We start from the raw sequence: 27,914 nt of genomic DNA, 5'->3' as shown, positions 1-27,914 counted from the left end.
GGGGGGGGGGGGGGGGGAATGGGAGGCAGTGGCGGGGAAGAATCAGAAATCTTTAATAAATAAATAAAAATTAAAAAAAAAGCAAGGGGCACTGGGAAATAGAAGACCTGAGTTCAGTCCCCAGAACCCTTATTTTAAAAAAAAAACAGGTGAGGTTGAGCTCTCAGTGGGAGGGAGGTAGAGACAGGTGGATTCCTGGGGCTTCTTGGTCAGCCAGAAAAGCCTCAGCAAGTTCCAGGTCTTTGAGACATTGTCTTTAAAAACAAAACAAATTAAATTAGTACCTGAGGTTGCCCTCTGGCCAATACACACAACACACAGACGGTGATGTTTTTTTTGCCTTTGTTCTTGGAGTCCAAGGCTTGTCCACTGCAAGCATGTCTGCTGCAACTCATGCCTTTAGTTGTGGGAGTCTATTATTGTTATGGGGTGGGGGGAACGGGGAGGCTGCAACACAGGACTGAGAGCAGGGATTATTCCTCCCAGACTGGCTCCCTCTCTAAGGGGACACTGAAACCACACTGCGTGTAACAAACCTCTCCAAAGAGTCCCAGGGCCCATGTGGATCAGATACTGGCAGCACATTCTGGAGCCTGCTGGGTTCAAGTGCTGGCCCCAAGGCACCCAGGCCTTTGCTGAAGCCAGTAGGGAGACCCACAGAAAAGACCCTGCCTGGAGGCCAGATCTGCACTCCTGCCAGCAGAGATGCTTTTCTGGCCACACCCCAGCACCCAGCAGGGATATGGCAGTTAGGCACTCAGACCCTGGCCACCAGCCTTGGTTTCACACCTACTAAAGCTTCCAGAATGAAGCTCCTTTAAGGGCCCTGCCTCCCCAGCTTTGTCCCCAGTCTTCTTCCTTCCTCCTGGTCTCGGCATCCCTCGGTTGGCTTCCTTTGGTTAGCTGGAGTTGAGCATTCCTGCCACCCAGAACTTGTGGTTCCCACATGTGAGACAGGTGCCATCCGTTGTGTGCTCTTGGGGTACCATGCCCCTTCATGTGGAGCATCACTTAAGGTATCCCCATTAGTTACTTCTCAGCCTTGTCCTGTAGGAGTCCCCCTGCCCTGTTATGGCTGCTAGGACTCTTAAATATGCTGTTAAGAGACAGTGGTGAGGACAGGCTATCTTGGCAGGTTCTGGCATGAGATAGGTGCACTCAGGAATTCAGTCAAGCAGGCTCTTTGTAACACCGAGAAGACTCTGTAGGGTAAAGCTGAGCTTGGACCTTGTCCGTCCTCTTTCCCAGGCAGAGCTCAGGAGGCAGGGTCTGGGGTGCAGCCTTGAGCTGAGAGCGGTGAAAAAGCTCCCTCTGCCCATGAGGCAGCTTCAGCTGGGTACCAACTGTAGCTTTCTTCCCTGAGTTTCACGTCAAGGTGGCCAGGAAGACAGACAGACAAACAGAGGCAGCACCACAGGTAACCACCAACTTTATTGCCTCTGTGCTGGGGTCCTAAACTTAGATTCAGAGATCTCCTCTGGGGGCAACAGGCAACTCTAGGCCCAAATTATTGCTACTTTGCAAGGTCTTCTTGGGGCTTCTCATAGTGCCCTGAGAATGGGTGGGGCAGAACATGCAAATGGTATGCAAATATCATGCAAACCAACCCAGGATACTCCAGAAGTCTCATGTACAACAAATTGATGCTAGAAATTCTAGATCTAACCCAGAAGAGTGATAGACATCCTGGGTTTCTACACTACAGACTGAGTTGGCCTAGCCTCAAGGGTCAAGGTCCCAGGGTTTGAGGGGGTCCCTGAGCATCAGCCCTGGTTCTGCCACTGGTTGAGGAAGAACAGAAACCTAACTCCAAAACAACAAACAGAAAGCAGGACACTCCTAGGCAGCCAGAGAGGGAAGGGATCTATCTGCCTGGTGGGTCACACACCAAGACAGAGGACAAGGGAACCAGGATCTGGGCTTCCCAAGTCAGGCAGAAGCCCAGGTGCTTGGAAGCTACAAACAGCAAAATAAATAAGCAGGCAACCCAGTCCCTGATCCCTGTGCTAAGCCCCTCTACCAGCTGATCAGCCCTTAGCCTGAGAACAGGCAGGCTTCTTGGTCTTAGTGTAGAGTTGACCAGTGCCGAAGGCTCTAGAGTGATGGGCCATGCTGCAGAGTCACCAGCTTAAGCAGACCCGACTCAGTTATTATTCATAATCCACCAGGAGGCTGTGGGTGAGAGGTTGGGAGGTCAGGAGCTGGGGGAGGGGCTGCCCCCCTGGTCCTAGAGCTGTTTGGAGCACAGGGGACAACACACCTGGGAAGAACACAGTGGTGAGGGTGTCCGGGGCCTGCAGGTGATCGATGAGAGTGCGTTGGAAGGCCTTGCTGCAGGGTGACTGCTGGTGCCTGGGAGGGCCATGGAAGAGACAGTCTGCAGCCATCTGCTCTGAGATCAGTGCTCTGCTCTCGTTACCCAACATTAGTCCTGCTGCCTGGACTCAAGCACCAACCCTTCCTCTACTGTTCTAGCCTCCAGTTTCCCCCTGGGTAAAATGGGAACAAGGTACCTACATCACTAGACTACTGCCAGCACAGGGGCACACACTGACAACAGTGTACATTCACGGAGTACCTGCTCTGCACCTGGCATTGTCTTGAGTTCTTTGAGTTTGTTTTATAGGGTCTTGTTATATAGTCCAGGCTGGCCTTAAATCATTGATCCTCCTGCCTCTGCCTTCCAAGTGCTGGGAGTTTAGGTTTGTGCCACCATGGCCAACTTGTGTTAACTATCTGTTGTTTTTGTTTGTCTGTTTGTTTTGTTCTGAAACAGGGCTTTGCTGAATTTGCTTTGTAACCCAGGCTAGCCTTAAACTCCGAGCTCTCTTACCTTTGCCTTCAGTGTTGATATAACAGGCATGTACTCAATACCTAATTTGCATTCATTCTTTATACATCATCTCATCTGGGACTCAGATGAGTTAGGTAAGTTATCTGAAGTCACACAGCCAGAGAACAGGAAGGTAGGACTTGGACCTAGTCAGAACCCCTCCAGAACCCATAGTCAGTGTCAGCTGTTAAACCACCACTCACCTTCTCCAGGAGGCTTCATCCTGCCAGAACTCATAGAGGGTGAAGGCAGCATGGTCTAGCATCTTCTGGGCAGACACACTGCAGAGCCAGAGGTAGCTAGGCTGGACCAGGGCTATGACCACCACTGACTACCTGACAAGGATCTCATGGGAGCCTTGCCCAGATTACCCAGCTCACCATCCCTCCTGCTTACCCCTCCCCGCCTCAAACATCCCACTAGCTAGCCAGCGACTCACTGTAGACAATGGCTCTGGGCCCCTGTGAAGTTCATGTAGCAGCACAGGGCACGGTGAAAATCCTGCAGGGCATCCTCTGCCACCTGGACCTGTCTCTGCGCCACAAGGATGTGCTGGCAAGAGAGCAGCTAGTCACTGGGGTAAGCTAGGCTCAGATTATGACCTCACCCTTCCTAATATGGTTCAGATCTGCACCCTGTGGGGTCAGGTTCCCACAACCGACAGGACCTCCCAGCATCTCTGACTCCATCCTCCAAGCCACTGACCCTGTCTGTGGTACCACCTCCCACTGTGCCCTCTCGCTTCCATTCCTACCTTAGGCCTGACTTTCAGAGATACAGATGAGAGAGCAGAAAACCTAAGGGGGTCATAGAGCAAGAACCAGAACCCAGCACCTGCCTCCCAGGTCCGAGTAGACAGCCATTACCCTTCTTCATGAGCACTCCTTCCCAAGCTCACCGAGTCAGGCCCCTTGGCAAGGTCCTCTTGCAGGGGTTCCAGACGGGGTGCCTGCAAAGGGCAAAGAATGTAGGTCAAGCCTCACATGTATTGGCATGGGCAGGTCCTCAAGGGGCACCGGCCACCCAGCCGCTTACCTTGCATTCAAGCTGGTCTATGAGCTCCTGGAGGCGATTGACCTGCAGCCGCCACTGCAGTTCAGCCTCTGAAGTCCACCCTGATAGGGGGACCAGGAGGATATCAGCCAGGGGCCCCGGAAGCTGGGAGTCCTCTCAGGGCAAACTGGGAACAGTGGCGGAGCAAAGCCCTAAGAGAATAGGAGATGGCACATCTTCCCTGGACCCTGTGCAGCCAGATCCTACCCTGCCGTAAGCACACCTGTATCAGAGGATCCAGGAGACCAGGCTGGTGACCAGCTGATGTTCTTCAGGGCTCTGCGCCCCGCCCGCCGGCTGCTACGGGACCTGCTCTGCACTTGAATGTGTTCTTCATTCAACCTAGAAAGTAGAAGGTCAGCCTGCTATCCCCAGAGTCACAACAGGGTCAAGACCAGGATTCCAGCACAGGACCAAGCTTAGGTGGGGCAAGGCAGATCTCCTGGGTCTTTGAATCCCAGTCCCCAACTCATGGCCTTCCTGTCTAAGAGGTTGGGTAGACCATGGAACTGAGGAGTTTGGAATGCAAGAACAAAAGGCACACACCAGACCACAGGCCAAGAGCCCTCTCACGTACCGCTGACCTCGGGCCTGGGCCTCCAGGGTGTCTGATGCCCCCTCCAGGGAGCTCTGCAGGGCTTGTAGCTGACTCACAGTTTCTCGAAGCAGGAACCGTGTGACAAACTGGTCCACCTTGGAGGCCTGTTCGTACTCCTGTGGGCAGGGAGAGAGGTTTGGTTGAAGAAGGTGCTTACCTTGCTGTCTGCCTATGTCTTACTCACGGGAGTAGCAGGGGAAGTCAGGTTCAGGGCATGCAGGCCCGGCACAGGCAGAAACTCACTTTCTAGTTTGGTTTGGAGATAGGGTCTTTTTTAGCTTCATGATCCTCCTGCCTACACCTTCCCAGTGCTAGAGTTAAAAATGGGCACCAGTGTGCCCAGCTTCTGAGGGCCCCTTTCCTGGTCCAGGCTGGGGTATTTTCATCCTGGCAGGTACGGAGCTGCCGCCTAAGGATCACAGCCCACTACTACACTGCTTTTCCTGGATCTCAGTTTCTCTTCTCTGTTAATCTCATCTTTGCCACAGCCAGTGATGTTCCTGGGCACAGCCAGGCAGGGTAAAGGTACAGGGCAGTAAGGCCACTTTTACACTTGGGCCTCTTACGGGCCTGTTGGACCCGCTCACAGTCAGTGTGTGCTGTGTGTGTTTGCTCTTCCGTTATTCCATTCACCAATCTCTGGAACCAACGTTTGCTGCATGGATTTTTCTAGACGCTACATATACAAGACATCCAGGCCCCTGAAGAGACACAAACACACTTGCCTGCACTGACCCCAGCCCCTACTACCAGCCTTCCCTCAGTTCCCTGAAGGTAGGCAGAGACAGGCTGCCCGTGCATCAGGCCCCTTGCCAACCATCTTGGGATACCCACTCTCCTCAACTGCTTTCATCGTGTGCCTCCATCTCTCCCACAGGACTGAATGAGGCTCCCCTCCGTTACTTGCTACAAAGGGCTGAGCCTAGTGCCCGCAGTCAGAGTTCTCAATCTGAAAATGCCCCCACTGTTGTGGGCCGTACTGTTAGTAATCTGCTCAGCTACTTACCTGACCAGTCAGGATGCCCTGAGAAGCCCTCACCCCCACCACACACCCGAACCTACGGTGGGAGTCCTGGGGAGCCATGGGGAGCTGTGCTCCACAGCAACATCTACACGGGCTTTGCTTGCCTACCACCTGCCTTGGCTCAACCCAGATGGTACCTTGTGGACCAGGCTTACAACAAAAGGGCTGGACTAGTGCCCGATTCCTGTCCTGAAGTCTGTGGGACCTGTTTCGGTGCCACCCCTTTTCAGTAACTTCCCTTTGGAGGTACACGAGGACTGATGAATTTTCTGCTATGTGTGACCACCCACCCCACACCAGACTCCTCCCCAGAATCTCGTTTACCCGTCATGATTTGTAGGAACCATAGCTGACTCTACTCCGTGTCTGAGGCCTTGAGAGGTTGGTTGAACCTTGGCCAAGATTAAGCACCTAATTAGTGGCAGGCCAAGATTCAAATTTCCCCTCTGTGCACCTTTAAGCACCTTCTAAGCATTCTTTGGTTAAAGCACTAGCCCTGTTTTGCAGCTGGGAAGCTGAGCCCAGAAGAGGTCATGAAAATGAATAGAGGCCAGATTCTCCGGAGCTGGGGCGGTCCAGGGGAAGAACGCAGCTTTGGTGTAATGAGGTCACTTGTGAGCTCACAATGCAGTTCACTTGTTGGAGCGGGGCCAAACGGGACCCCTGGGTAGAGGGCAGGGCCGAGGCAGCATGGGCAGTGGCCTCTAGTGACCAGTCCTACCATGGGAAACAGCATTTCCCACAAGAGGACCAAAGCACCCAGTCAGGCCAGCAAGGACAGGCCGCCTGACATGGACAAGGCCCGTCACAAGCAGTTCTTCAGCCACCTCAAGCGGAAAAAGCCAAGTGTGAGTAGGGAGGAGACCCGATGGGATACCGGGTGCTGGAGTCTGCGCCTTTAGACCCAGGGGCATGAGAGGACTTAGAGAATCTGTTTAGAGGTGGAGAGTCTCTGAAGCCCACATAGGTGGTATAGGAGCCCTAGAAGCAAGGGCAGAAAGTGGGGCTCTCTATCCAGGGGTGAGGCCAAAGGCATAGGTGTCGCTGGGGTCCCAGACATGGATTATCCTTTACTCCCTCTCTCCAGCCCACAGCCTCACAGCACATCACTTTCCCCTTCTTTCAATGGCGTGAGGCCCCTGACTCCGCCCGGGTGGGTGAGAACCTCCGCATCAAGGCTGGGAAAGTACGCAGTGGATGGGCCAAGGGTGGACGATGGGTTCCTGTGAGGAGGCAGAGTCCCGGGGTGCGGGGTGAACGGCCCTGATGGCACCGTGGGGTTCGGGAGGTTGGGTCCTCCAGAGGCACGGGAGTGACTTCAGGCCCTGCCCTGGCGCGTTCTTCCCGTCACAACCCGCCCACCCCCAGACCAAGATCGTACTGCTTTTCCCGCTGGACAAGCGGCAGCAGCTGGCCGAGGCAGCAGCGTGCCCGTGTGCGCGGCCCGGGCGGCCGGCTGAGGATGCGCTCGGCGCCCCGACATGCTTCCCAGCGGTGGCGCCCATGCTGCGTGGCGCAGGCGACGGCGTGGACAGGCGCGAAGGCGCGCGCGCCGGGGAGATGAAAAGGATCCTGGTGCTGTTGCTGCAGCTGGAAGCACGGCTGCAGGAGGAAGGGCGTCGCGCGGCTGGCGGGCGGGGGGGCGGGGCCAAGGCCCAGCAGGGCTGGCAGCCGCTGTACGCTCAACTGCTGACCCACCACGAGGTCTGCAGCGAAGGCGACCCCCGCGAGGAGCAGCCGCGCAAGCGGCGCCGCTGCCCTCGCCCGCGGTCCTGAGTGCTTGGCACGGCTCCCCCGCGCTAGGACTCCGCTCAATAAAGAGCACATAGCAACCTGGGCCACTTCCACTTCTGTCCCTGCTGAGTCCCCCAGTGAGTAGGAATGAAGCAGAGCCATCACCACGACCTGGAGCTAGAGCTGCGCCTAACCTATCTTTGTGGCACAAAAGTCAGCTCATGCCGGACCCACAGGCTCAAGTTGGACTTGAGCAATCTATACTTGGCTACGCTTGGGATAACCTGTTTTCACCAAAGGTCTTCTAGAGTCCTCAACGTTCAGAAATCCCTCATAGGCGGAGGGAGGGTCCCAGGCTCCTAGCAGACATCATACCAGGAAGAACAGAGAGGCTAGTCAACCATGGTGGTGTAGAACGACAGCGTCCACCTATGGCAAAACACTCAAGAAGGGTTTTAGAGCTGGGCAGTGGTGGCACACGCCTTTAATCCCAGCACTCGGGAGGCTGAGGCAGGCGGATCTCTGCGAGTTCGAGACCAGCCTGGTCTACAAGAATTAGTTCTAGTTCTAGGACAGGCTTCAAAGCTACAGAGAAACCCTGTCTCGAAAAACAAAACAAAAGAAAAAGGGCTTGAGCCTCTCTGGTCTGTCTCCTGCCTGCGAGTGATCAGTAACTCCCAAGCTTTCAATTCCCCAAATTTTCAGGTCAAAGCACTTTTCTCCCAAGGTACCAAGTTTCATCCTCTACCCCACATGTAGCCAAAGCTTCTTTCAAACCGCGATTCTAAGGCAGTTCATTTCCCCTGCCACCACTGCCCAGTGTTTCTCCACTAGCCCCACTAAAGCCCAAGGCTAAAATTGGGACGTGCTTGTCCATCTCCCCAGCCTGTCTACCCTCAGTTCCTGCCACCTGTTTTTTCCGTACTTTCGTGGCACCAGTGGGCTTCAGAGTCATTCTCACTCCTCGTATCATTCCTGAGAGAAGCAGCATGCTAGGGGAGAAGCCAGCTGCTGGCTTTCTTGGATCCCACACCCAGCTTCCAGAACAGACCCTAAAGCTACCATCTCCAGTTGTAGGCAGCTGAGGTAATACCAGCACTCAAGAGGATGAGGCAGGAGGATCTTGAGCTCAGTGCAGCAGATTGCTTCAGGAAACAAAAACTCTTGAGTCGTCTTTCCTGCCACACATTGATGACTGACTCAGAAGGGCTCCCTTGGGACCAGAGGTAGCAGGATGAAGGTCTCAAGCCACTGGAACCATAAGTTGTGGACAGACTGTGGACATGTCGAGAACATAGTACCTACTGAGAGTTAATTGCCCCGTCACACGGTTCTCAGCACCTGTGCGCTTGCCCCAAATTGGCTCTATTATGCCCTTCTCCAGGACTGTAATGGGAACTTTAAGAGACCTTAGCAGTTAACCACAACCCTATGGTCACATGCTGTTCCTAAGACTTCCCGCCCTTGTGATCCAGAAAACATCCAGTATCCGCCCTTGTGATCCAGAAAACATCCAGTATCCATATAGTCCTTATTTTTAGCTCAAGTGCATCTGAATCTTCTATTTATAACCAAAATGATCCTAAAGAGAATAGTCTATCCAGGAGGGAGACTCGTGGCTACCTTTAGGAGCAAGAAACACTACAAAGATTTTGGGCTTGCTTAGGTGGTTATGTGGGCCTCAGAGCTGAAGGGGTCAGACTAGACCTCCGTGTGGCTGTAAGGTTGAGCACAGGGAAGTTCTCACTGTAACTAGATTTTTGGTTGAGAGCTTTCTCTTTAGAACTGTGGCCCGAGTACACAGATACTCCAAGCGTTTGGGAAAAGAATCGGCTGGCTGGTCAGCCCAGGCCCCTATTATGGGATCCCAAATGGCTGCCATCAGCCCTGTGCAGGAGGAAGGGGGTGGGAGTTGCGCGGCCAGACTGAGGTCACAATGAGCCCAATCTAAGTTCCTTTCTTCTCGAACCATTCCTTTCCACCTCCACAGCGAGGTAACTCTCTAGTCAAGCTAGGTGACGTGCCCAGACTCTAGGACCCTAAGGAGGAATTAAGTACTAACAGCAGGGCCACACCCCCCTTTGGGGTGGAGCCAAAAAAAGAACCACCGCCCTAAGAGGCGGGACCTCGTAGCCAGAGGCGGAGCTGAGAACTGAGGGCTGGTTATCGCCCAGAAGGCCCACAGGGCTTCGGGGCACCCTGAGCCCAGAAGGTGGCGTCGGTGCCCAGGACCCGCCGCGTCCACAGGCTCCCTTCTTTGGATCACGTTGCGGTGGTGGTAGACCAAGGTTCCGGCTTCACTAAGGCAGGCTTCGCCGGGGAGCTCCAGCCGCGCATTGTGCTGAAGAGCTCAAGTCTGATGCCAAGCTGGGACCGGCCAGTGCTGCCTGGAGCACCGGGCTGCGAGCTGGCAGGCGGCGTGGCGCGTGCGCACCCTATCAAGCACGGCGTGGTGGTGGACTGGGACGCACTGGAGGGACTGTGGGAGCGTCTAATAGTGGGAGGCCTGCAGGTCCGCCCCGAGCAGTGGCCCGTGCTAGTGAGCGACTCGCCATCAGCACCACCGGAGGTCCGAGAAAAGGTGGCCGAGCTGCTGTTCGAGGCCCTGGCTGTGCCCGCGTGCCACATGGCCAGCACGGCACTGCTGGCACTCTGCTCCACCGGAGCGTTCAGTGGGCTGGCTGTGGAGGCGGGGGCAGGAGTGTGCCACGCCACCCCCGTCTACGCAGGTCACTCGTGGCACAAGGCCACCTTCCGTCTGAATGTGGCAGGTAGCACCCTGTCGCGCTACTTTCGAGACCTGCTGGTGGCGGCGTGCCCTGATCTTCAGCTGCAGGCTCTGCCCCGCAAGACCGTTACACAGCTCAAGAAGCGCTGTTGCTACGTGTCCCTAGATTTCCAGGGTGATATCTGTGACCCTGCCCGCCACCAGAGGGCCTGCTTTTGCCTGAGAGAGGGCTGCTACGTGTACCTCGGCAGCGAGCGCTTCCGCTGCCCTGAACCCCTCTTCCAGCCAAGTCTCCTAGGCCACCCTGAGCCAGGACTGCCCACATTGGCCTTCCAGGCACTGCAGAAGATTCCCTCAACACTGCGGACACGCCTGGCCAGTACGGTGGTGCTGGCTGGTGGTTCCACCCTTTTCCCGGGCTTTGTGGAGCGCATGAACCTGGAGCTAGAGGCACAGTGCCGGAGGCATGGGTACCCGGCCCTGCGGCCCTGTCTGGTGGCTCAGCCTGGGCGGGGCACAGCTGTGTGGACTGGAGGTTCCATGATGGCCTCCCTGAACTCTTTTCAGTGCCGTTGGATGACTCGGGCCATGTACGAGGAGTATGGCCCTTTTCTGGTGCGAGAAGTGTTCGATTGAGTTTTATATGGACGCAGAATGACTGGTGACACCAGGGGCCCTGCAGGAACAGAGGAGGCAACTCTGGCCTAGCGTGGAGAACCAGATAAACAGATTGAAGTGTTTGTAGCTGGCAGGGTTATATGTGGGTGGACTGCCCTTTTCCCTTTCTGGGCTAACCCTGACCCTCATTTTGCTTTCATTTGAAAACCCAAACCACCACATGGTTAGAGAATGTCAGCTCCCCCCCCCCCCCCAAGCTGGGCCAGGCTCAAAGAACATTTGAAAAAAAAAACTCTTAATATGAGGGACCTAGAAGCCCTGCCCCTCACTTGAAGCTCTCAGCATTCCCTTTTCTGTAGAGGGGGGGGGGGGGGCAGTGACTAGCATGTACAAAGCCTTAGGGTCTATCCTCAAGTATCAAAATAAGGATAGTTGGGAAAAGCCCCAGGCCTGCTCAACCCACCTCCAGAAGAGCCGTGGACATGGGGAAAGGGAGAGTTTTTCTCTATTAAGACAGGATCTCAGCTATATGCCCAGGCTGGGTTTCATCTCAAGCTTTCCAGCCTCTTCCAAGTGCTGGGGTTAGAAGTGTGAACCACCACCAAGCAGTGGAGGTGCACACCTTTAATCCCAGAATTCAGGAGGCAGAGGCAGGCAGCTCTCTGTGAATTCAAGGCCAGCCTGGTCTACAGAGCAAGTTCCAGGACAGTCAAGGGAAATTGTCTCCAAAAAGAAAAAGTGTAAGCTACCACCTAGCTTAACACATAAAGGGGGTGGTGGTTTTTTATTTTGTTTTGTTTTGGTTTTGATCACTAAGGGTCTGGAGCCCTGGCTGTCAACACTTGTCTGCACAGGTTATAATATAGGCCAACAAACAGGTACATGTATCTATAGACGCCTGCCTTCTCACATGTCCTGGGCTTAGGCCCTGCCTCACAGGCTCCATGTACCTGGGGACATGAATCACCTCATCTCCTACGTCCTAGCCCATGCCTGCTAGGTCCTGGCTTGACAGCCCCCAGCAATTACATCAGGTCAACAAAAACTTACTATGTTGCCTGAATTGTTTTGGGTACTGGGAATAGAGCAAAGGACAAAACACTAGCTCCCTGCCTCTTCCTCCCCCAACAGGGTCTAACTCTAGCCAGGCTGGCCTGAAACGGACAGCAAACCTTCCTCCCTCTGTCTCCTGAGTATTGCGATTACAGGTGTGAGCCACCATGACCCACTTAATTCTTCATTATCACCTCTGGCTTTTAGATGACGAAACTGGATCAGGGAGTAAAGGGCTGTTGTTAAGTGGGAATACCCGAGTCTGAATCCCAGCTCCTTTCCACAGCCCTGAGCTATGACAGGGAAGAGTCCCACTGCAGCGAGCCATCATTGCAGGTTCCCCACGGGCTCTTCCCTGCACTTACCAGCTTTGTTGTGTCCATGGCAGTGAGCACCGCACGGTTCAGTGACTCCAGCGCCGCCAGCACAGGCCGATAGACGCCCAGGTGTTTGGAGAAATAGTCTGTAGGCAGAAAAGGGGCTCCAGCCACACCATCTCTCCAGCCTGGAACTCCTCAGCTGCCCCTGGCTTCCTACCCCACAGTACCCTCACCACACCCGCCTGCCCAGGGGCTGGGACACAGGGGCCAGCATAGGCCTCTACTCACCACACAGTTTCTCTGTCTCTAAATTGCTGTGAGGGAAAAAGAAAACATTCTTCAGACTCTTAGAACCTGGGCCTGTGAACTGAACGTAGGTGCCAGTGTCCCCGGCCAGTTTACATAGCCTGGCATGGCATCTGTTTGGTGGGGGAGGGGCACAGGCACTTCAAAGGGGTCAGTCCAAGCCTCTGAAGCCTTGAATGCTGATCTAGTCTGGGACATACACACTAAGGAAAAGAGGAAGGAAGGGAGGGGATGGGAGGAGAGGGGAGCTGCTCTGCACGCTCATGGCGTGTGTGTCCCCAAGTCAAGAGGCAGGGAAGGAGTGTCTACTTGAAGCAGATGTGTGTATGTGGACACATGGGAAGATGTGTATTCCTGCACCTGCATCCACAGGCGGAGGCAGGCAGGACCCAGCTGTCCTCGGACATCCTCTGCATGGGAATGAAGGCGCTGAGCACGGGTGGTGAGTCAAGCCTAGTTATTCTGGGGTCCCAGCTGGAAGCAGTGTAGCAACAAGGCTGGAGCTGAAGAGGGTGTAGGTGGGTGGATAAAGTTGGCTCTGAGCCCTGACGTCTTTCCCCACCCCCTTGCCTCCAGAAGGAGCCGTGATAGCAGGGGACACAGGTTGGGACAACCTGGCCAGGTTGGACTCACTCGGTGAGGTGCCCATCAATTCCGCTGAACAGTTCCCGCAGCTCCACTGAGCTGAGAACCCCATCAGCAAAGTAATTCTGGAATTCTTCAAAGGAGAGCTTCCCATCGTCTGGGGAGAGGCAGGGCATAGAGTTGGTATCCTTGAGTCCTGGCTGTATCCTGCCCCCAAATTCAGGTTCCCCAAAGGCCTGGCAGCATTCACAATCACTCAGTCAGATAGCCTAGGGTGGTGGCCTTAGTGGTGGCCCTGACTGTTTTGGACAAAAGGACAAGAGTACCCAAAAGTATATGCTGAAGGAGACACTTCGTACAGGATACATTTGGTAGGGACTCGGTATCTGTCAAATGGAAGTATGAGAGAACCACCTGGAACACACCAGAGCATGGCTCAGGACTTAGAGGCACAGTCTCTGGTCCCATAAACTAGCCTTGCCCCAGGGTCACAGGGGAGGAAGCGAAGCCTTCTGACAGACTCTACAAAGCAGCAGACTGGCTCGGGTGAGAATGAGCTTCCTGGCATAGGGGGATGGAAGCAGAGGCAGAGAACAGAACAAGATGGTTAAAGATGATGGGGTTTGGTCTGAGTGATAAGCAAAGATGGGGGTGGGGCCTGGGCCTCTGCCACAGAGAGCATGCACTGAGAGCATGTGTCTTAAATCAATCTGAAGAGGCTCCTAAAAGGACAAGCACTTGGGGACACCAGGAAGCTGAAACACAGGAATCTGCAGCCTCATGGGGAAGAAAAGTGAAGGCTGAATGGGGCGCTCCACCACCTCATCCAGGGAGCCTAGGGTGATCTGGGTCTCAGGGCCACTACTTAAAGGGTTAGACAACTGATGTCCTCCTCTGAGCCTCTGTTCCTTCCCTGTGAAATGGAGTGAGGAATCCCCACCTCGCAAGCTGTTGTACAGGCTTTACAAGGTCTTATACAAGCACCCATCATGGAGCTAAAGTACTGCTTAACATAAGCCCCCAGCTCCAGCCTCGGGTCAAACATAAGCCCCCAGCTCCAGCTTCAGGTCAAAGCATATTTCTCTGTTCCCTGTTCTGCACACCATCTGTTCTCCAGGCAGTGTCCCTAGCTTTATCTCTCACTTGGGAGTCTCAAGACTTCACTCTAGGCTATAACTCCCTAGCTCTCCTACCACCCCACTCCCCCCCCCATGCCCCGCCGCACACATAGGCTGTGGGACCAGAGGGGAAGAAGCCACACTCACCATTCTTGTCTGCTCTGCGGAAAACCTAAGGGCCAAAGGGAAATAAGAGGGTGCTGTGAGTGGAGCCAGAGAGGTAGGAGTCCCCTCCCAAGCCAATGGGGCCCCAGCTGGACAGCCAGCTCCCCTGCATCTCCAGCTTAGGGCAGTACTGCCGGAGTCTCCAGCAAGGTACCACAGGAAGATCGCACAGCAAGCCCTAAGGCTGACTCCCTCCTGCTGCAGGGCAACTTCACGGTGGGTGGGTGTTCCTGGCCAGCTCTCTGTACCTCCACTTCCCACAGCTGGAGTCTAGCCTGAGTTCCCTCTAATGGTTCAGCCTTTGGCATGGTCCCAGCTTGAGGAAGCTTGAACAGATGGCCCAAGATCCGTCCTGAGGAGCCGTGAAAGCTTCACCAGACCTGCACCCTGGCTCTTCTGCGTGCCCTCCTGTAGTCCATTCTCCATCCACCCTCACTGAGTAGGCTTTTCCTGTGCCTGTCGAAGACTGGCAGCCACTGGCTAGCCCTCTGTGGGTGCTTTGGTTTTCCCACTAGTAGTGAGGGAGTTTAACCCTTTCAGGACTGGGGAAGAGGCCATCTCAAAGGCTGGGATCTGTGCATACACATTTGCATGAGGAGCAGGGAAGATGGCTAGGGTCAGCAGACTTTGTCTGCAGAGGCAGTGATGAAGCAGATAGCAGCATTCTCCAGTGCCTGCCCTATTAGGAACCAGTCCTCCAAAACAGCTTAGCAAAGGGCACCAAGTTCATGGCCTGGACCGAACCCTCTAGGCCAGGGTCCTGGAAGCTAAACTCTTCCACCCAGGGTCACTGGTCTAAACAACCAATGTAACCCTCAGGCTGCCTCAGAGAAGGCCCACTGCTAGACTGGGGTCACACAGCACTTCAGTGTGGCCTAGCTGGGGTCTTTGGGATGGGCTGGGACAGGAGAGCTAAGCTTGGAATGAAGACACGTTCATCTACATCCTCGTGTGCCCCCTGACTCCATCTGTGACCTGGAATGTATCTCCTTAGGCCTGAAGGACTATGGTCAACGTGCTGAGTCACTAGGACATTGGGGAAGGGGCACGACAGCCTCTCCCACTAGCAAGGACCTCTGGAGTAGAGGCAGGAGAGGGCCAGGACCAGCTGCGCATATCAGTGAGAGGTTAAAAAAAAGAAGGGGGAGGGCATAGGGGGCTTAGAGCAGTGGCTGAGGCAGTCAGGATGCTCTAAAGCCATATAAGGGGGTTTTAATGCCACCTGCTGCCCATGAGGCGAGTCCCTTACCAACTGCAGGACTCTGCCACCCTCGGTTAGGCCTGAGGCTTCTGGGGCAGGACGGAGATTCCTTCTAGGTCCAGGCTACCAAGTCCCATCAGCCCAGCAGGTTGGTGATGGCTACTGTGACTGAGTGTTTAGAGCCCCAGCCCCACTGGGCATATTTGGGGTGGAGGACAGTAACACTATTGCGGAGACAAGGAGAGACACGGAGCGGCACAGACAGTATAAGGAACACAAAGGCAGGGGGATGAGAACAGCAGGGTCACAGATATCGGAGAGGGACCGAAGCATAACCAACAGGATGTGGAGGGAGAGACAGGACCACGGAAGACCGAGACCTGGGAAGCCCTGTGCCCGCCCACCGGTGCCCTACTCACATCCTGGAAAAGCGCGTGTCCCGCGGCAGGCGCGGGGTGTCGCGGCGGCTGGGGCGCGGGTGGCCGGAGCAAGCACACAGCGAGCAACCCGGCGCACGCCATGGCTCGGAGGCTCGCAAGGCTGTGGGTTGCGGTTCCCAGGCCGCCTAGGTTGGCTGGGGGCGGGGCGTGCGCCCATTGGCCGAAGCGCGGCCCCGCCCCATCTGGCCTCGGTTTCCCTGCCTGGAAGAGGCTTCCAAAGGGGGTGGGGTAAGGCGCCATCCCAAGGGGTGGGGTAAGGGGTCACTAGCAACGACAGCCTGCCAGTTCTTCAGGACTAGCAGCTCCACAGTCTGGTGTGGGCAGGAGCTTTAACAGGTCAAGCACACAAGCTCTTATCTCTGGGTATCTGAGGATAAAAACAGGTGCCCCTCGAGATTATTATAGATGCTCTGCTCAAAGGACTTCCATTTAAGAATTAACACGTCATGGATTCCCAAGTCACCGCTCTTCTCCCAGATCTCAGCCCCAGCACCTCTTCCAGGAAACTTTGGGTGTTCTCACTTGTAAGACAGGCCTAGAGGGAGGAACACATGCTGCAAGTACACGTGTACACACACACACACACACACACACACGCGCGCGCGCGCAAAAGCATCTGACACAATACAGTTCACCATGTTGTTGCATCTTTACTAATGCTCATAAATGTCCGGAAGGCGCACAGCAAGCCGACTCTTAACACTCCCCTTCTGCACTTAGGAAATATGTATGGCTTCCAACTAGTCACTGGGTCAGTTTTCTTCCTCTCAAGTGGTCACACACGGAGAGGAACTTAATAGGAACAGGGAAGGAGTAATCCCTCTGACCCTAGCCTCACACCAGTGTAGAGTCCCAAACCCAGCCCTAACACCATCAAAATATTTATTAAAATCAAAGCAGGAGGGAACAGAACTGTTAAGAAACAAATCAAAGTGCAGATTGGAGGGTGGAGAGGATAATGGAGGGGCACTCCAAACACAGGAAGAACCCCACACCCACCCTCCTGTCCACCCTGTCAGTGAAGGCCCTCATTCGCTTTTCCCACCTCAAATCCACACGGGTGCAGCTAGGGTGCTGGCACAACCTTCTGAAAGGGAACCACCTCCCCATCCATGGCTGTCAGTCTGTTTCCCGCCTCCCACTTTCCCAATAAATAAACTACTTGGGCCTCAGCTCCTTTGGGGTTGGGCAAAGAAAAAAAAAAAAAGCTATGGGACACTGCCCTTGCTTCAGAGTATAGGAAGTAGGGGTATCAGCCCCATATCCCTCCCACCCTTAGCTTATTCCCCGGGCTTGCCAGAGGCCTCGATAAATAAATAAACGCTCCGTTAAAGCTTCGATCGGAAAACCTTTAAGCAGTGCGCTTGCTGCTCTGCAATCCCAGCCGGCCAAGCTAGCTGTCCCACCTGGCCCGGCTGACACGGGATTCTGGGAGCAGGCAGCCACCCTGGGCCTCACAGGGCCTTTGCAGCAAGGACACCAAAAGTGCAGTTAGAGCCCCACCCCCACCCCAATGCGCACACATGGATTCATGCACACATGTGGACACACCAGGATGTGTCTGCAGCACACATACTGATGTGTTCACCTTCATTCCCCGGTACACACACACATGCACACGCACGCACACACACAGAATATACCCCATGTACACTGCGCAGTGTAGGGTGTATATGTGCGTGCACATGCACACACACACCATACAAAATTCTTCCCCTTTTGGCCTGCTCATCTTGCAGCAGCCAAACCCCAGAGCTAGAAGCTACTGCACAGAGAAGAGGGTAAGAATCGTGCTTTTCCATGAGGCAGGAAGGATGGCCCAGGGCAGGAGGCTCCAAAGCTGCAGACAGGGTGGGTATCTTCAGACGCCCTGGCTGCCTAGGCTTCCGTCAGAAATCCAGAGGGGTCAGATCCCCAAAGTCACAGTCAAAGAGATCTCTGATGCCTTCACCTTCCTCAAGGCCAAAGTGGTAGTCAAGGGCCTCGTGGGGTGGGGAAAGGCTGATGAACTCCCCAGGGAGGAGCGCAGAGAAGTCTTCTCGACCATGCTCCAGGAGTGAGTCAGCAGCCACCAGCGGTGACAGATGGTCTTCCGTGGGGGTCCTCAGGCTGCCCATCCGTGACAATACTGGTTCTGGGGAAAGCAGGCATTACAGGTTAGAGCTGGCCCAACAGCAAAGGGGCCGCCATGACTGACTGCCCAAACAGGAGATCAAAACCTGCCCCTACCTACCTTGCTCCAGGCCTAGCAGGGATTGGCTGGGATCCAAGGTCGGGGATGTGGAAGGAGGTGATGGTGGAGGTCCTGCAGTGCCAGAGTCATAGGTCCGGTCCTCCCCAGATGATGTCTCTTGGCATGGGGTCCTCCTAGGGCTGATGCCCCCTGAACTCTCCTCGGGGCACAGGAAAACATCGATGGGGCCTTGTTTGCTCTTAAGAGAGACCTGAAATGTCTGCACGGAGGCAGCAGGCAGGGTAAACTGAGGTCCAGGTGGCCATCAGCCCTGCCCACCCTGTCTTGGTCAGGCCTGGGGTCCCGAGTCTCACCTCTGCAGAGTCCACAGCTTGTAGTTGGGTCTCAGGAGGGGCCTTGATCACTATGACCATCTGTTCTGCAGGGTCCGCTATGCTACGAAGGTCCTGGCAGGTCACATAGGCCAGGGTTGGGGGAGTCAAGGGCCACTGACCTTTGAGGAACCCAGGACTCAGCCCACATATAAAGTTTCATTCTTATCTAGTCACTCCTGTTTTTACTCCTTCATCCCACAGCCTGGCACACAGTAGGTGCTCAGAGCCTCACTCCTAAGCTCAACTGCCACATCTGTACAGAGATCTACCCATCTCCAGTTCTAAACTAATGGCTGCCTGCAATAATTCCACATAAAATGCTCGACAAGTCTCCAGGCTGGGAGATGGAAATTGTTTTTGACAATCTTGCTGTTAATCAATGGTATTTACTAAAAAGATACATATTCTAATAAGTTTCTTTTTTAATTTATTTATTTCTTTATTAATTAATTAAAGATTTCTGTCTCTTCCCCACCGCCGTGAAGTTTCTTTTTGTGAATTAAAGTCTTAACTTTGAAGCTACAATCAGGCACTAAATCAATGACTAAGAAAAGGCTTGTCATTACTGGTACTACCGCTTCTCTTTGATGACAGGGTCTCGCTGTGTAGTCCAGTGGCCTGTGATTATTTTTATTGACAGCCTCACTACACAGCCTTGACGGGCCTTGAATATGTGGCAGTTTCTGCCTCATACCTGGCCCTGGGATCCAAGCACATACCATCATACTGGACACATCTTTGTTTTGTTGAGAAAGGGTCTCATTGTGTATCCCTGGCTAGCCTGGAAATATGTAAATCAGGCTGGCCTTGAGTTCAGGTGTCTACTTGCTTCTGTCCCTCAAGTGCTGGGATTTTAAAGGCGTGTACCACCACACCCAACCTGGACTTTTCTGTGTTTGTGTGTGTGTGTGTGTGTGTGTGTGTGTGTGTGTACCTTGCGTGTACCTGCTGCCTTCAGAGGTCAGAAGAGGGCATCAGATGCACTAGGACTAGAGTTACAAACAGTTGTGAGCCACCGTGTGGATGCAAGGAATTGAACTTGGGTCCTCTGCAAAAACGAAAGTGCTCTTAAGTGCTGAGCCAACTCTCCAATTCTGGGCTTCTTTAAATATGTATTACTTATTTTAAAACTTATTACTTATGTTGTGTCTTTGTGTACACACACACACATGCCATAGGTATATATGTGTGTGTGTGTGCGTGCACATGTGCAGGTCAGAGGACAGCTTACAGGAGTCAGTTCCCTCCTTCCACTGGGACTTAAACTCAGATGGTCACAATTGGCCAAAAGCACCTTTACTCATCAAGCCATCTTGTCAGCCCTTTTTTTTTCTTTTCTTTCTTCTTTTTTTTTGTTGTTGTATTTCAAGACAGGACTTCTGTGTGTAGCCCTGGCTGTCCTGGAACCTACTCTAGAGACCAGGCTGGCCTCAAATTCACAGTGAGCACCTGCCCCTCAGGTGCTGGGATTAAAGGTACGTGTGTCACAACCCAGTTCTTTTCTTTTTTTTAATATGCATAATTTTGGAAAAGGTTACTATCCTCTTTTACAGTTGAAACGTAGGCCCATGAAAGCCAAGTCACTTGCTCAGTGGTGCTATGACAAGTCAATGCTGAGGCAGGCATTGTTTCCAAAGCCATAACCCTAGAATCCAGAGCCCTGGGTAACCTCTGAGTCTCAGTGTGGTGCCGCCACCTGCCAAGCCTGTCCTCCATGCCCCCTGCCAACTCAAGGATATCGCTGGCTGTCTGAGTCCTCAGAAAGCAGCTGCAGCTGTGTGGTACAGATGTGCATCAGGTGATCCAGCTGCTGCTCGCTCTCCTGCAGCTGCTGTAGGTCCTGGGTCAGGCTTTCAAGTCGCTTGCTGATTCCCACCATGGTGTGGCTGCCTCTGCAGGAAGCCAGAGAAGAGTTAGCAGCTGCCCTCGGGCCCCCATCCACCAGTCCTGGCACCCAAGGCAGTCTGCCGCCGCCGCCGCCACTGTTCTGTGAGAAGTGGGCGAGCTCTTTCCCCTCTCTGGCTCCGCTCCCCGGCTCCCCAGCTCGGCTCCAAGTTAGACTGGCATGGGCTTAGTAAAATGCCTAGCCTGTCGGCAGACACCTACACAGCCCCACCAAGGAGCCCGGGAAGAAAACAACAGCGCACACTTGCCACAGAATGACAAGATAACACAGAATGAAGAATGATCCATCAAAAACCAAGAGGGCAGATGTGCCACAGAGGCTAGTAGGACGCCTGGGGAGAGAGTGAGGCACAAGGGAGAAGTCGTAACAAAACTAAAACAGCTGTAAGGCCGACCTCCGTGTTGACAGCAAAAGCTGGAATGATGGTTGCACAGTGGCCCAAAAATGGGCACCACTGGGAAAGGGAATAGGGAACCTTCACCGGGTGTGTGTGTGTTTACTAGATAGGACACCTTGTACAGCCATAGGGAGCTAGATCTGTATGTCCCTCCCCGTCTATCACCCAGGGAAGACACCTCTCCTCGGACATTGATTTCCCAGTTGTTACGAATGCAGGAAGTCACTGCAGGCCTGGTCTGGCTGCCACCAGCCCACCTGACTGGTCAGTACTTACAGCCATTGGATCTGATTCTTGGACTTCTTGGCAATGAGCTGGATGCCCTCAAGGACATTGGTGATGTCATAGATGCGCCGTTTCTGCACTTTCAGCACCTCAGCCGCCCAGTTCAGGTCAACAACACCGTCAGCTGAGCGGCTCAGCAGCTCCAAGAAACGTTTGGTGGTCAGATTTAACGATGTCTCATAGCGTGACTTCTCCCCTGGAGATTTCACACCTGGGGGGCAGGGGTTAGGCTAGGCAGGGCTTCTCAAACACGCAGCCTGCCCCCAACAGTCCTGTCTCCCTAGCACCACAGAGTGGCAAGATGAGCTGGGAGGCAGAGGGCTCCTTCCTCTTAGTCAGGCCGAGCAGAAAGGCCCTGTGGCTGCTGTCTGCCAACCAAAGCATTCCTCTGTGGCTGGGGAACTCCCCACCTCCAAGGCCTGAGGAAGTCATGTCAGCCAGCCATTCCAGCTGCCTGCTGGGGCCCCCGAGTCTACGAGCATGCCCACCCCCGAATCTGAGCCTGAGAAGCTAAGAGTCAACCAGCACCTTTCCCTGGGTGGCGGCCTCTGCCCCGGAATGGCCCACTGCTCCCAGCCAGATACTGATGGTCAGTTTCCAGATCCAGTCTCCGTTTCACCTGTAGCAGAAACACAAGAAGGCCCAGTAACCAGGAGTGAGACCACACAAAAGGCTTAGCTAAGGGCTTGGCACTCCAGTCCTAGTTTCTCTATCAGGATGCCTAGGTATGCGAGCAGAGACAGATCCTAAGCATTCGTTATCCTACCACACAAATCATTCAAGCGCAAGACTGAAGACTGAGTTCAAGTTTTAGGTTCAACAGGTGTTTATCACAGTATACCAGCCAAGAACAAGGCATCGCTGTGATGCTAGAGATTAAAACGAGAGCCCTGCATACACTAACACAATCTACCATTGTGAGATTACGTCTCAGTTCCTACAACTATTTAGCCCAGGCTGACCTCAAACCACTCTTCTTCCTGCCTCTACCTCTCGAATAATAGGCTTACAGGCACAGGCCACCAGGACTTGCTACTTCCAATACCTCTTTCAAAGACAAGTGCTAACTTCCTTCCTCTTAAATGCTAGCCAGAAGTGATGGTGTCACTTCTGAGACTGGTCACTGAGGCCTGGACCTTCCACAAGGCAGAAAGGGGCAGGAGAAAAGCTGCTGTGTCATATGGCCATCCAGCCCCAAAGATAAGCCCCGCTGGCCAAGAGCCGGGAGCTCCCCTAGGTGAGGAGGACCACAAGCTTGGAAGGCAATCCCTTCAGCCTTAGTCCTGCCTCCCTATTACAACCAGGCCAGAAGCGCCAGCTGAATCTCCCTCAAGTCCTGGCCACAGAGACCACATAAGCCACCAAGGAAGGGTAAGGTTCCTAGGGCAAATAAGGCACGTCTCTAATTTTTAACTCATTTGCACATCTATCTATAACCATGGCAGCAGCTGATGCCTTTGGACCGGCAACACCACAATGGCTCCACTTTGCAGACACAAACAACCTATATTCAAGATCAGTCAGGAAGTGACAGAGCCACAATTGCTACCCAGGTCTGTCTGAGAAGGACCCCAAGCTGCTACTCCCCATGCCCTCCAGTTTAGGCTAGACACGCAGAGATGGAAAAGGATCCTGAAATCCCTCCAACAGACAGGAGACCCTAACGGGACCAGGCCTGCTGTCCTCTCACTAGCCACAGGCCTTTCTCAGCTGAACCCACTTTCAACCTGGCTCACCACCTGTCACCTCCATTTGCCAAGAATGCTACCTACAGCCATTGTCACACACACACACACACCCGGCGGTCCAGCTGTCCCCGTCCTGGTCTCCCTCTACATCTCTGCCTAAGATCCCTGCCTCTCAGGCTTACCCTCTGCCCCCTCCTCACACCTGGAGCACCCTCCTGCAGGACCCCTGAAACAATCACTTCAGAGAGAAGTTACCCTTCTCTGTACTGCCTCAAACCCAGCCTTTTCCCACATCCAGGAAGTGCTGCAGCGGCTTCTGTCTTTCCTGCCTACCCCTCCACCTCAGACAGTGTCTCAATGCCAGTCAACAGGTGCTGACTAGACCTCCCACCCTCTCATGCTGCCACTGACTCCTGGGAGCCGAGGACTAGGACGGCACATGAGGAAGAGAGGAACGTGTGGAGGCAGAGATGGCCTATGCTGTCTGTGCAGGGCATTTCCCTGCATTTCCTCACCAATGCCTGATAGCAGAGCCTATGGTGGTCTCCACTTTGGGATGGGCCTGTAGCCAGGGAGAAATTCAAGATATACACCCCAATGGGCTGCATGAGCCCCACCCAGGAGCAAGACCCCCATATACAAGCTAGCCGGGAATGCCTTCTCCCAGCATGCTGGCCCTTGCCAAACAGATGCCCGTTTCTGTCGCTCCCTCTAGACAGACAGACAACCCAAACACAGAGATCCTAAAAGGACAGTGAAGATGCTCACTGGTGAACACAGCTGCATGACTCCAACAGCTATCCACAGAAGGGTCACAGACACTGCTCACTTAGCAAACCCTGGGACAGCATGCAGTCTCAGTGAAATACCGAGCAGGCCCAGGCCAACGCAGATTGCTCACAGACACACAAGGGACCACTGTGGCAGGTTAATATAGACAGTCCCTTCCCGAATTAAAAAGCTCAGGGGCTGTTCTCTAGTTGAGCTTCTAACAGCATGTTTCAGAAACAGCAACTCCTGTAGGAGAGCCAGGGCAATGAGGATGACGTACTGTGTGAATACGGATGGGTTTCAAATAGCCCAGGCTGGCCTCAAGCACGACAGGCAGCCGAGGAAAGCCTTGAACTCCTGACCTTACCCCTCTACTTTGTAGGAACTGTCATTACACCTGGCTCACACCAATTTTTAGAACTATTTTTTAAAAAAAAATTCTGAGGACTGGTGGACTTGTTCAGCATACCGTAAATCCTGGGTTCCATCTGCAACAGCACTCAGGAGCAGGCAGTGACCAGCCAGGGATAAACAAGTGTCCTGGGCCATAAATGGCTTTCTACTGTTTTCCACAGACCTAATGCAGGGTACTATGTACTTCCTACAGCACACGGGTTATTACATGTATAATGGGAAACTCAGCCTCTTGCTACCAGCTTTGTAAGGTCTTTCAGTGTAGGCTGGCACTGGACAGGAGTCAGTACCCTTGCCTGCCTGGATTATAAGATATGCCAATAAACCAAGATAGACTTGGCATTTTGATATATTTTTATTTAATTAATCTACTCTTTAAGATATTTGTGTGTTTGTTTGAGTGTATATGAAAATGTGGGCATGGGGCAGAAAACACCATCAAATCCCTTGAAGCTGGAGTTATACAGGCATCTGGGACCTCAGTGTAGGTGCTGGGATGCAAACTCTAGCTGTCACAGCAGAGCACGCTCGTATTTATTTATTTATTTATTTATTTATTTGCATTGGTGTTTGGCCTGCGTGTGTCTGTGTGAGGGTGTCAGATCTTGGAGTTGCAGACAGTTGTGAGCTGCCATGGGGATTCTGGGAGCTGAACCTGGGTCCTCTGGATGAGCAGCCAGATGCCCTAAGCCATCTCTCCAGCCCCTGAACACATTTATCTTTAAAAATTAATTTACTTTTAAGGCAATGTTTCACTATGTAACCCTGGCTGGCCTTGAGGCTGTTCTGTTGTCTTCCTTCGCTTCCCCCTACAGGATCTACACCTACACCCACACCCATACACTAGAGCTATGACAAGGTAGAGGTAGGCAGGGCAGAGAGGAATGTCTGAATTGCATGGAGTTCTGTACACAGGAAGCATTCAGCAAGTGCTTACTGGGTGGAAGCCAAGCCTGTAGCTTATTTCAAGGACTGCCCCCAAAATGCCAGAGCAAAGTCAGTAGAGGCCAAAATCCAGATTTGCATTCTCGGCCTTTGGCTCCAGGATGTTGTCAGCCTCTCCCACAGAAAATGTCGGCTGGCCCTTAAGTACCATGGGGGCAGGGGACCCTTAAATACCTCTGCACCAAGTATGCGATGGTGGGACTCAAAGTCAGCTGGAGTAAAGGGAATGTTTCATCCAATGCAGACTACCTGGCCAGGCCTCAAGCTCCTATCTGCAAGCACAGGCCCCCCGGAGTGTAAGGCAAGCTAGCTGACCCACCAAGTAACAAGCCAGATCTCACTGGGAGGAAGGGCCAGTAACAATCAGGAAATACCATTCCCTGGCCGAATGGTTGGAGGAAGTTCCACCATTTCTGGGCCTCAGGCTCCCCATCTCTAAGAAGGATCAGAAAGTAAGGCTGCCCACAGGGATAAGTGGATGAAGTGCTTAGCACAGGGCCTGGCACACAAAACATCCTCGCAACAATCCGAGCTGCTATTGTTATTATTATTAGCATCTTGGTGATTCCGGAAGGAAGGCAGCACTGGGCACAGGGCCAAGGGGGCTATGGGCCTTCCCAAGATGCCTCAGGGACCAGCTGCCACCCACACCCCCATCAGCAGTTGAACAGCTTCTACTCTGGGCCCGGCCCCTCCCATTTGCTCCAAGCCCCCTGCTGAGAACCCCCCTCCTGTCTGCTCCACCCCCACAATAAAGTTGGTGGCCCACACCCTGTGCCTGCCCCTGCTTGGATCCACGTTCCAAGCTTCCACTCTCCACTGACTCAGCTGCCTTTTCTAGGCCCCCAGCCTAAACTGGTCTTGAGCTACTTGCTGTTCTGGGATAAGTGGAGACTTTATCCAGGGATCTCCCTCCCACGTCTCCAGGCACTGGAGGCCCCTTCCATAGATCTCAGGGGCCCAGCCCACCCAGTCTTCCAGAGCCTCGAGGGTCTGCCCGCCTGATTAAAGTTCCATGGCAACCAGGGGCTAGAAGGGTGGCAGATGGAAGGACAGGCAGAGGAAGGGTTGCAGCAGCTGGCCCAGCGCCCCGCCCCTGCAGAGAAGGCCTCCCAGTTAGGAGGCCTATCCCCAGAGGCCTGGAAGGCTAGGCCTGCACCTGGCAATCCAACATCGAGGCACTTAAGGAGGGGTCTCCCCAACAGTCACGCTCCTTCACCTCCCACAAGCAACCGTGCTCACCACCCAGCCCTAAGTCCTGCTGCAAGCCAGCAGACATTAGTTAAAATCCTTGTCCCACCACCTGCAGCTGCGTGAAGCACTTCCCTGTCTGGGCCTCAGTTCCTCCCTCTGGCAGATGGGCACGTGACAACACCCAGCTCACAGCAGAGTTGAGAACTGTGGCCGAAATTCTAAGTGTGCCAAAGGCTGGGCGTGCACTAAGCAAGCACCAGCTGCATACACGTGAACCATTATCATCAACGACGCCGACGCTCCGGTGAGGACGCTGAGGCCCAGAGCAAGGCGCAGCAAACAGGGACCGGCAGTCTGTCACCGCGCGCCCCGGGGCGGAGCCCGGAGGCCCAGCCCAGGTTCCGCACCGCCCAGCGCTGCAGCCCGCCCCTCCCCCGCCCGCGCCTAGGGTCCCTACCGGCGGGCGGCCGAGAGCGGGACGCGGTGCACTAGGCGCGGGTCGGGGCGCCTGCGGTGTGGCGAAGAGCAGCACGTCGGGGTCGCGGGGGCCGGCGGGCGGCGCGGCTGGGCCGGCGGAGACCTGCGGGGCGCCGACATCGGGCGCGGCGGAGATGATGACGATCTGCGAGGAGTCGAGCAGCCGCAGCGCGCCCGCCCCGAGCAGGGCCTCCAGCGCCGGCGCGTGCTGGCCGCCCGCGGGGGCCACGGCCATGGCGCTCACGGCCCGCGTGGCCCGGGAGGCAGGCGGCGGCGGCGGCGCGGGCCCATGGCTGCAGGCCGCGGCGAGGGCTCGATCCCGCTCCGCCCCGGCCGCCGCTGCCTGCAAAGTCCGGGCCACTTTTACGCGCCAAATCCTTTTTGCCGCGAAAGAGCCACGCGCCGCCGAGCGCCATCTCCATTGGCTGGGGCGGCTGTGACGGCGGTGGCGCCGGTGAAGGACATTGGGTGCAGCGTTCGGGGCCGGCGATGGAGGGAGGGACCCGGGGCGGGGCGGCCAATCCCGGGGCGGGGCGCGCGCAGGCTTTGTCCGGGCGGTGCGGGGCGCCGTCTCCCTTCTGCCTCCTGCCGTGCCCTCCTGGAGGCGTGGGCGCCGGGGCCCCGCCCCCTCCACCGCCCACTCGTGGGTGGCTGGGACTGGAGAACGGAACAAACTTCGTACTCGCTTCTGCACGTCCCGCAGGCGTCCCCCCCCCCCATGACACATGACCCCTAGACTCTCAACCTGTGGCCTCCACCCCCTCAGCTCAGATTCCAGAAACTGTCTCTTCCGCGCGCTCAGGCTCACCTCCGAAGCTCGCTTCCGCCACATCTCCGCTCCTAAAAACCTTTTGCTTACAGCTCTGCGCTCTTCCCTATCCCTGTCACCTGGAAGCCAAGCACAAGAGGGGTGCCAGGAAGTGGGCAGGGACGTTTGGCTTTGATGTCAGTCTGATTTTAGTTGCAATTCCTTCAGTAGCTAGCGCCCAGTTTGCGTTCATTCATTTGCCCAACTCCACACTGGCGCCTGCCTTTAATCCCTGCACTTGTTAGGCAGAGGCAAGCAGACCTTCAGGCCAGCCAGGACTACACAGTGAGACCCTGTCTTAAAAAGTCAGAAATGTCTGAGAGCTTGCTCGGTGCCCCATCCTCAGTGCAGACCTCCTGACTTCAGTGGAAAGGAAAGAGGGAAAGAGAAACAGCGAAAGCTTGCAACGTGAAGAGAATCGGCCATTAAATTATCTCCACATGAGACCTCACTTAGTGCGGCAGGGCAGCGCAAGGGGGTGAGAGTGCACACATTTAATCCTGAGGCCCTGGGCTATCTCCACCGTTTCTCATTGCTCAGGTCAGCCCATCTGACCAGTATTGTCCTCTCTGCTAGGCATCGTGCCAACACTGGGAACAGATGTGAAAGGTTTAACAAGACCTACTAGCTTCCTGCACTGGGGGCAGGGTGGCCACAAGCAGAGTAACTGACAGCAAGACCTCTG

At 54.6% G+C, this 27,914-nt stretch overlaps 4 protein-coding genes across 5 annotated transcripts; 2 read left to right on the top strand and 2 right to left on the bottom strand.

Moving 5' to 3' along the window:
* Positions 1-145: 145 nt before the first annotated feature.
* Positions 146-15,947, bottom strand: Necab3 (N-terminal EF-hand calcium binding protein 3). 2 transcript variants are annotated; one of them, XM_050151296.1, is made up of 13 exons: positions 15,756-15,947; positions 14,118-14,142; positions 12,901-13,009; positions 12,250-12,275; positions 12,007-12,104; positions 4,464-4,600; positions 4,108-4,228; positions 3,869-3,991; positions 3,732-3,782; positions 3,273-3,385; positions 3,037-3,114; positions 2,261-2,352; positions 146-2,172 (listed from the first exon to the last, which is right to left on the bottom strand). In XM_050151296.1, the coding sequence occupies exons 1-13, from the start codon at positions 15,855-15,857 to the stop codon at positions 2,144-2,146; spliced, it is 1,104 nt and encodes a 367-aa protein (XP_050007253.1). In that variant the 5' UTR covers positions 15,858-15,947; the 3' UTR covers positions 146-2,143. The 2 variants fall into 2 exon arrangements, with proteins under 2 accessions (XP_050007253.1, XP_050007252.1); XM_050151295.1 differs by having other exon boundaries at positions 3,869-3,948; positions 4,110-4,228; positions 15,756-15,944.
* CUNH20orf144 (chromosome unknown C20orf144 homolog) lies at positions 4,615-7,298 on the top strand. Its single transcript, XM_050151298.1, has 3 exons — positions 4,615-6,356; positions 6,611-6,694; positions 6,877-7,298. The coding sequence occupies exons 1-3, from the start codon at positions 6,231-6,233 to the stop codon at positions 7,282-7,284; spliced, it is 618 nt and encodes a 205-aa protein (XP_050007255.1). The 5' UTR covers positions 4,615-6,230; the 3' UTR covers positions 7,285-7,298.
* On the top strand, positions 7,302-11,973 carry Actl10 (actin like 10). The gene has a single exon (XM_050151297.1). The coding sequence runs from the start codon at positions 9,602-9,604 to the stop codon at positions 10,604-10,606; it is 1,005 nt and encodes a 334-aa protein (XP_050007254.1). The 5' UTR covers positions 7,302-9,601; the 3' UTR covers positions 10,607-11,973.
* Positions 15,948-16,412: 465 nt separating the features above from the next.
* Positions 16,413-26,789, bottom strand: E2f1 (E2F transcription factor 1). Its single transcript, XM_050150868.1, has 7 exons — positions 26,402-26,789; positions 21,461-21,551; positions 20,924-21,143; positions 20,084-20,236; positions 18,324-18,438; positions 18,010-18,229; positions 16,413-17,910 (listed from the first exon to the last, which is right to left on the bottom strand). Exons 1-7 carry the CDS (start codon positions 26,654-26,656, stop codon positions 17,666-17,668), a joined length of 1,299 nt encoding a protein of 432 aa, XP_050006825.1. The 5' UTR covers positions 26,657-26,789; the 3' UTR covers positions 16,413-17,665.
* Positions 26,790-27,914: the final 1,125 nt, after the last annotated feature.

The sequence above is a fragment of the Alexandromys fortis genome, unplaced genomic scaffold, assembly GCF_014885135.2.
Source record: "Alexandromys fortis isolate MF-2015 unplaced genomic scaffold, M_Fortis_MF-2015_v1.1 scaffold_27, whole genome shotgun sequence".
Lineage (NCBI taxonomy): Eukaryota > Metazoa > Chordata > Mammalia > Rodentia > Cricetidae > Alexandromys > Alexandromys fortis.
The sequence above is the reverse complement of the archived record's forward strand: the minus strand, read 5'-3'. Positions and strand labels throughout refer to the sequence as shown.

Bases quoted from the DNA above. Each gene is read 5' to 3' on its own strand.
- Necab3 (XM_050151296.1), bottom strand. From the start codon at position 15,857: ATGGCGTGCGCCGGGTTGCTCGCTGTGTGCTTGCTCCGGCCACCCGCG. The intron at 4,229-4,463 runs GTACGTGAGAGG...TCTACTTTCTAG, and splicing joins GCCCAGGCCCGAGGTCAGCG to GTTGAATGAAGAACACATTC. The intron at 3,992-4,107 runs GTGCTTACGGCA...GAGGACTCCCAG, and splicing joins CTGGATCCTCTGATACAGGT to CTTCCGGGGCCCCTGGCTGA.
- Actl10 (XM_050151297.1), top strand. From the start codon at position 9,602: ATGCCAAGCTGGGACCGGCCAGTGCTGCCTGGAGCACCGGGCTGCGAG.
- E2f1 (XM_050150868.1), bottom strand. From the start codon at position 26,656: ATGGCCGTGGCCCCCGCGGGCGGCCAGCACGCGCCGGCGCTGGAGGCC. The intron at 20,237-20,923 runs GTAAGTACTGAC...GGCTTCCTGCAG, and splicing joins AAGAATCAGATCCAATGGCT to AGGCAGCCACACCATGGTGG. The intron at 18,230-18,323 runs GTGAGACTCGGG...GCCTCCGTGCAG, and splicing joins AAGCTGTGGACTCTGCAGAG to ACATTTCAGGTCTCTCTTAA.
- CUNH20orf144 (XM_050151298.1), top strand. From the start codon at position 6,231: ATGGGAAACAGCATTTCCCACAAGAGGACCAAAGCACCCAGTCAGGCC. The intron at 6,357-6,610 runs GTGAGTAGGGAG...ACAGCCTCACAG, and splicing joins TCAAGCGGAAAAAGCCAAGT to CACATCACTTTCCCCTTCTT. The intron at 6,695-6,876 runs GTACGCAGTGGA...GCCCACCCCCAG, and splicing joins TCCGCATCAAGGCTGGGAAA to ACCAAGATCGTACTGCTTTT.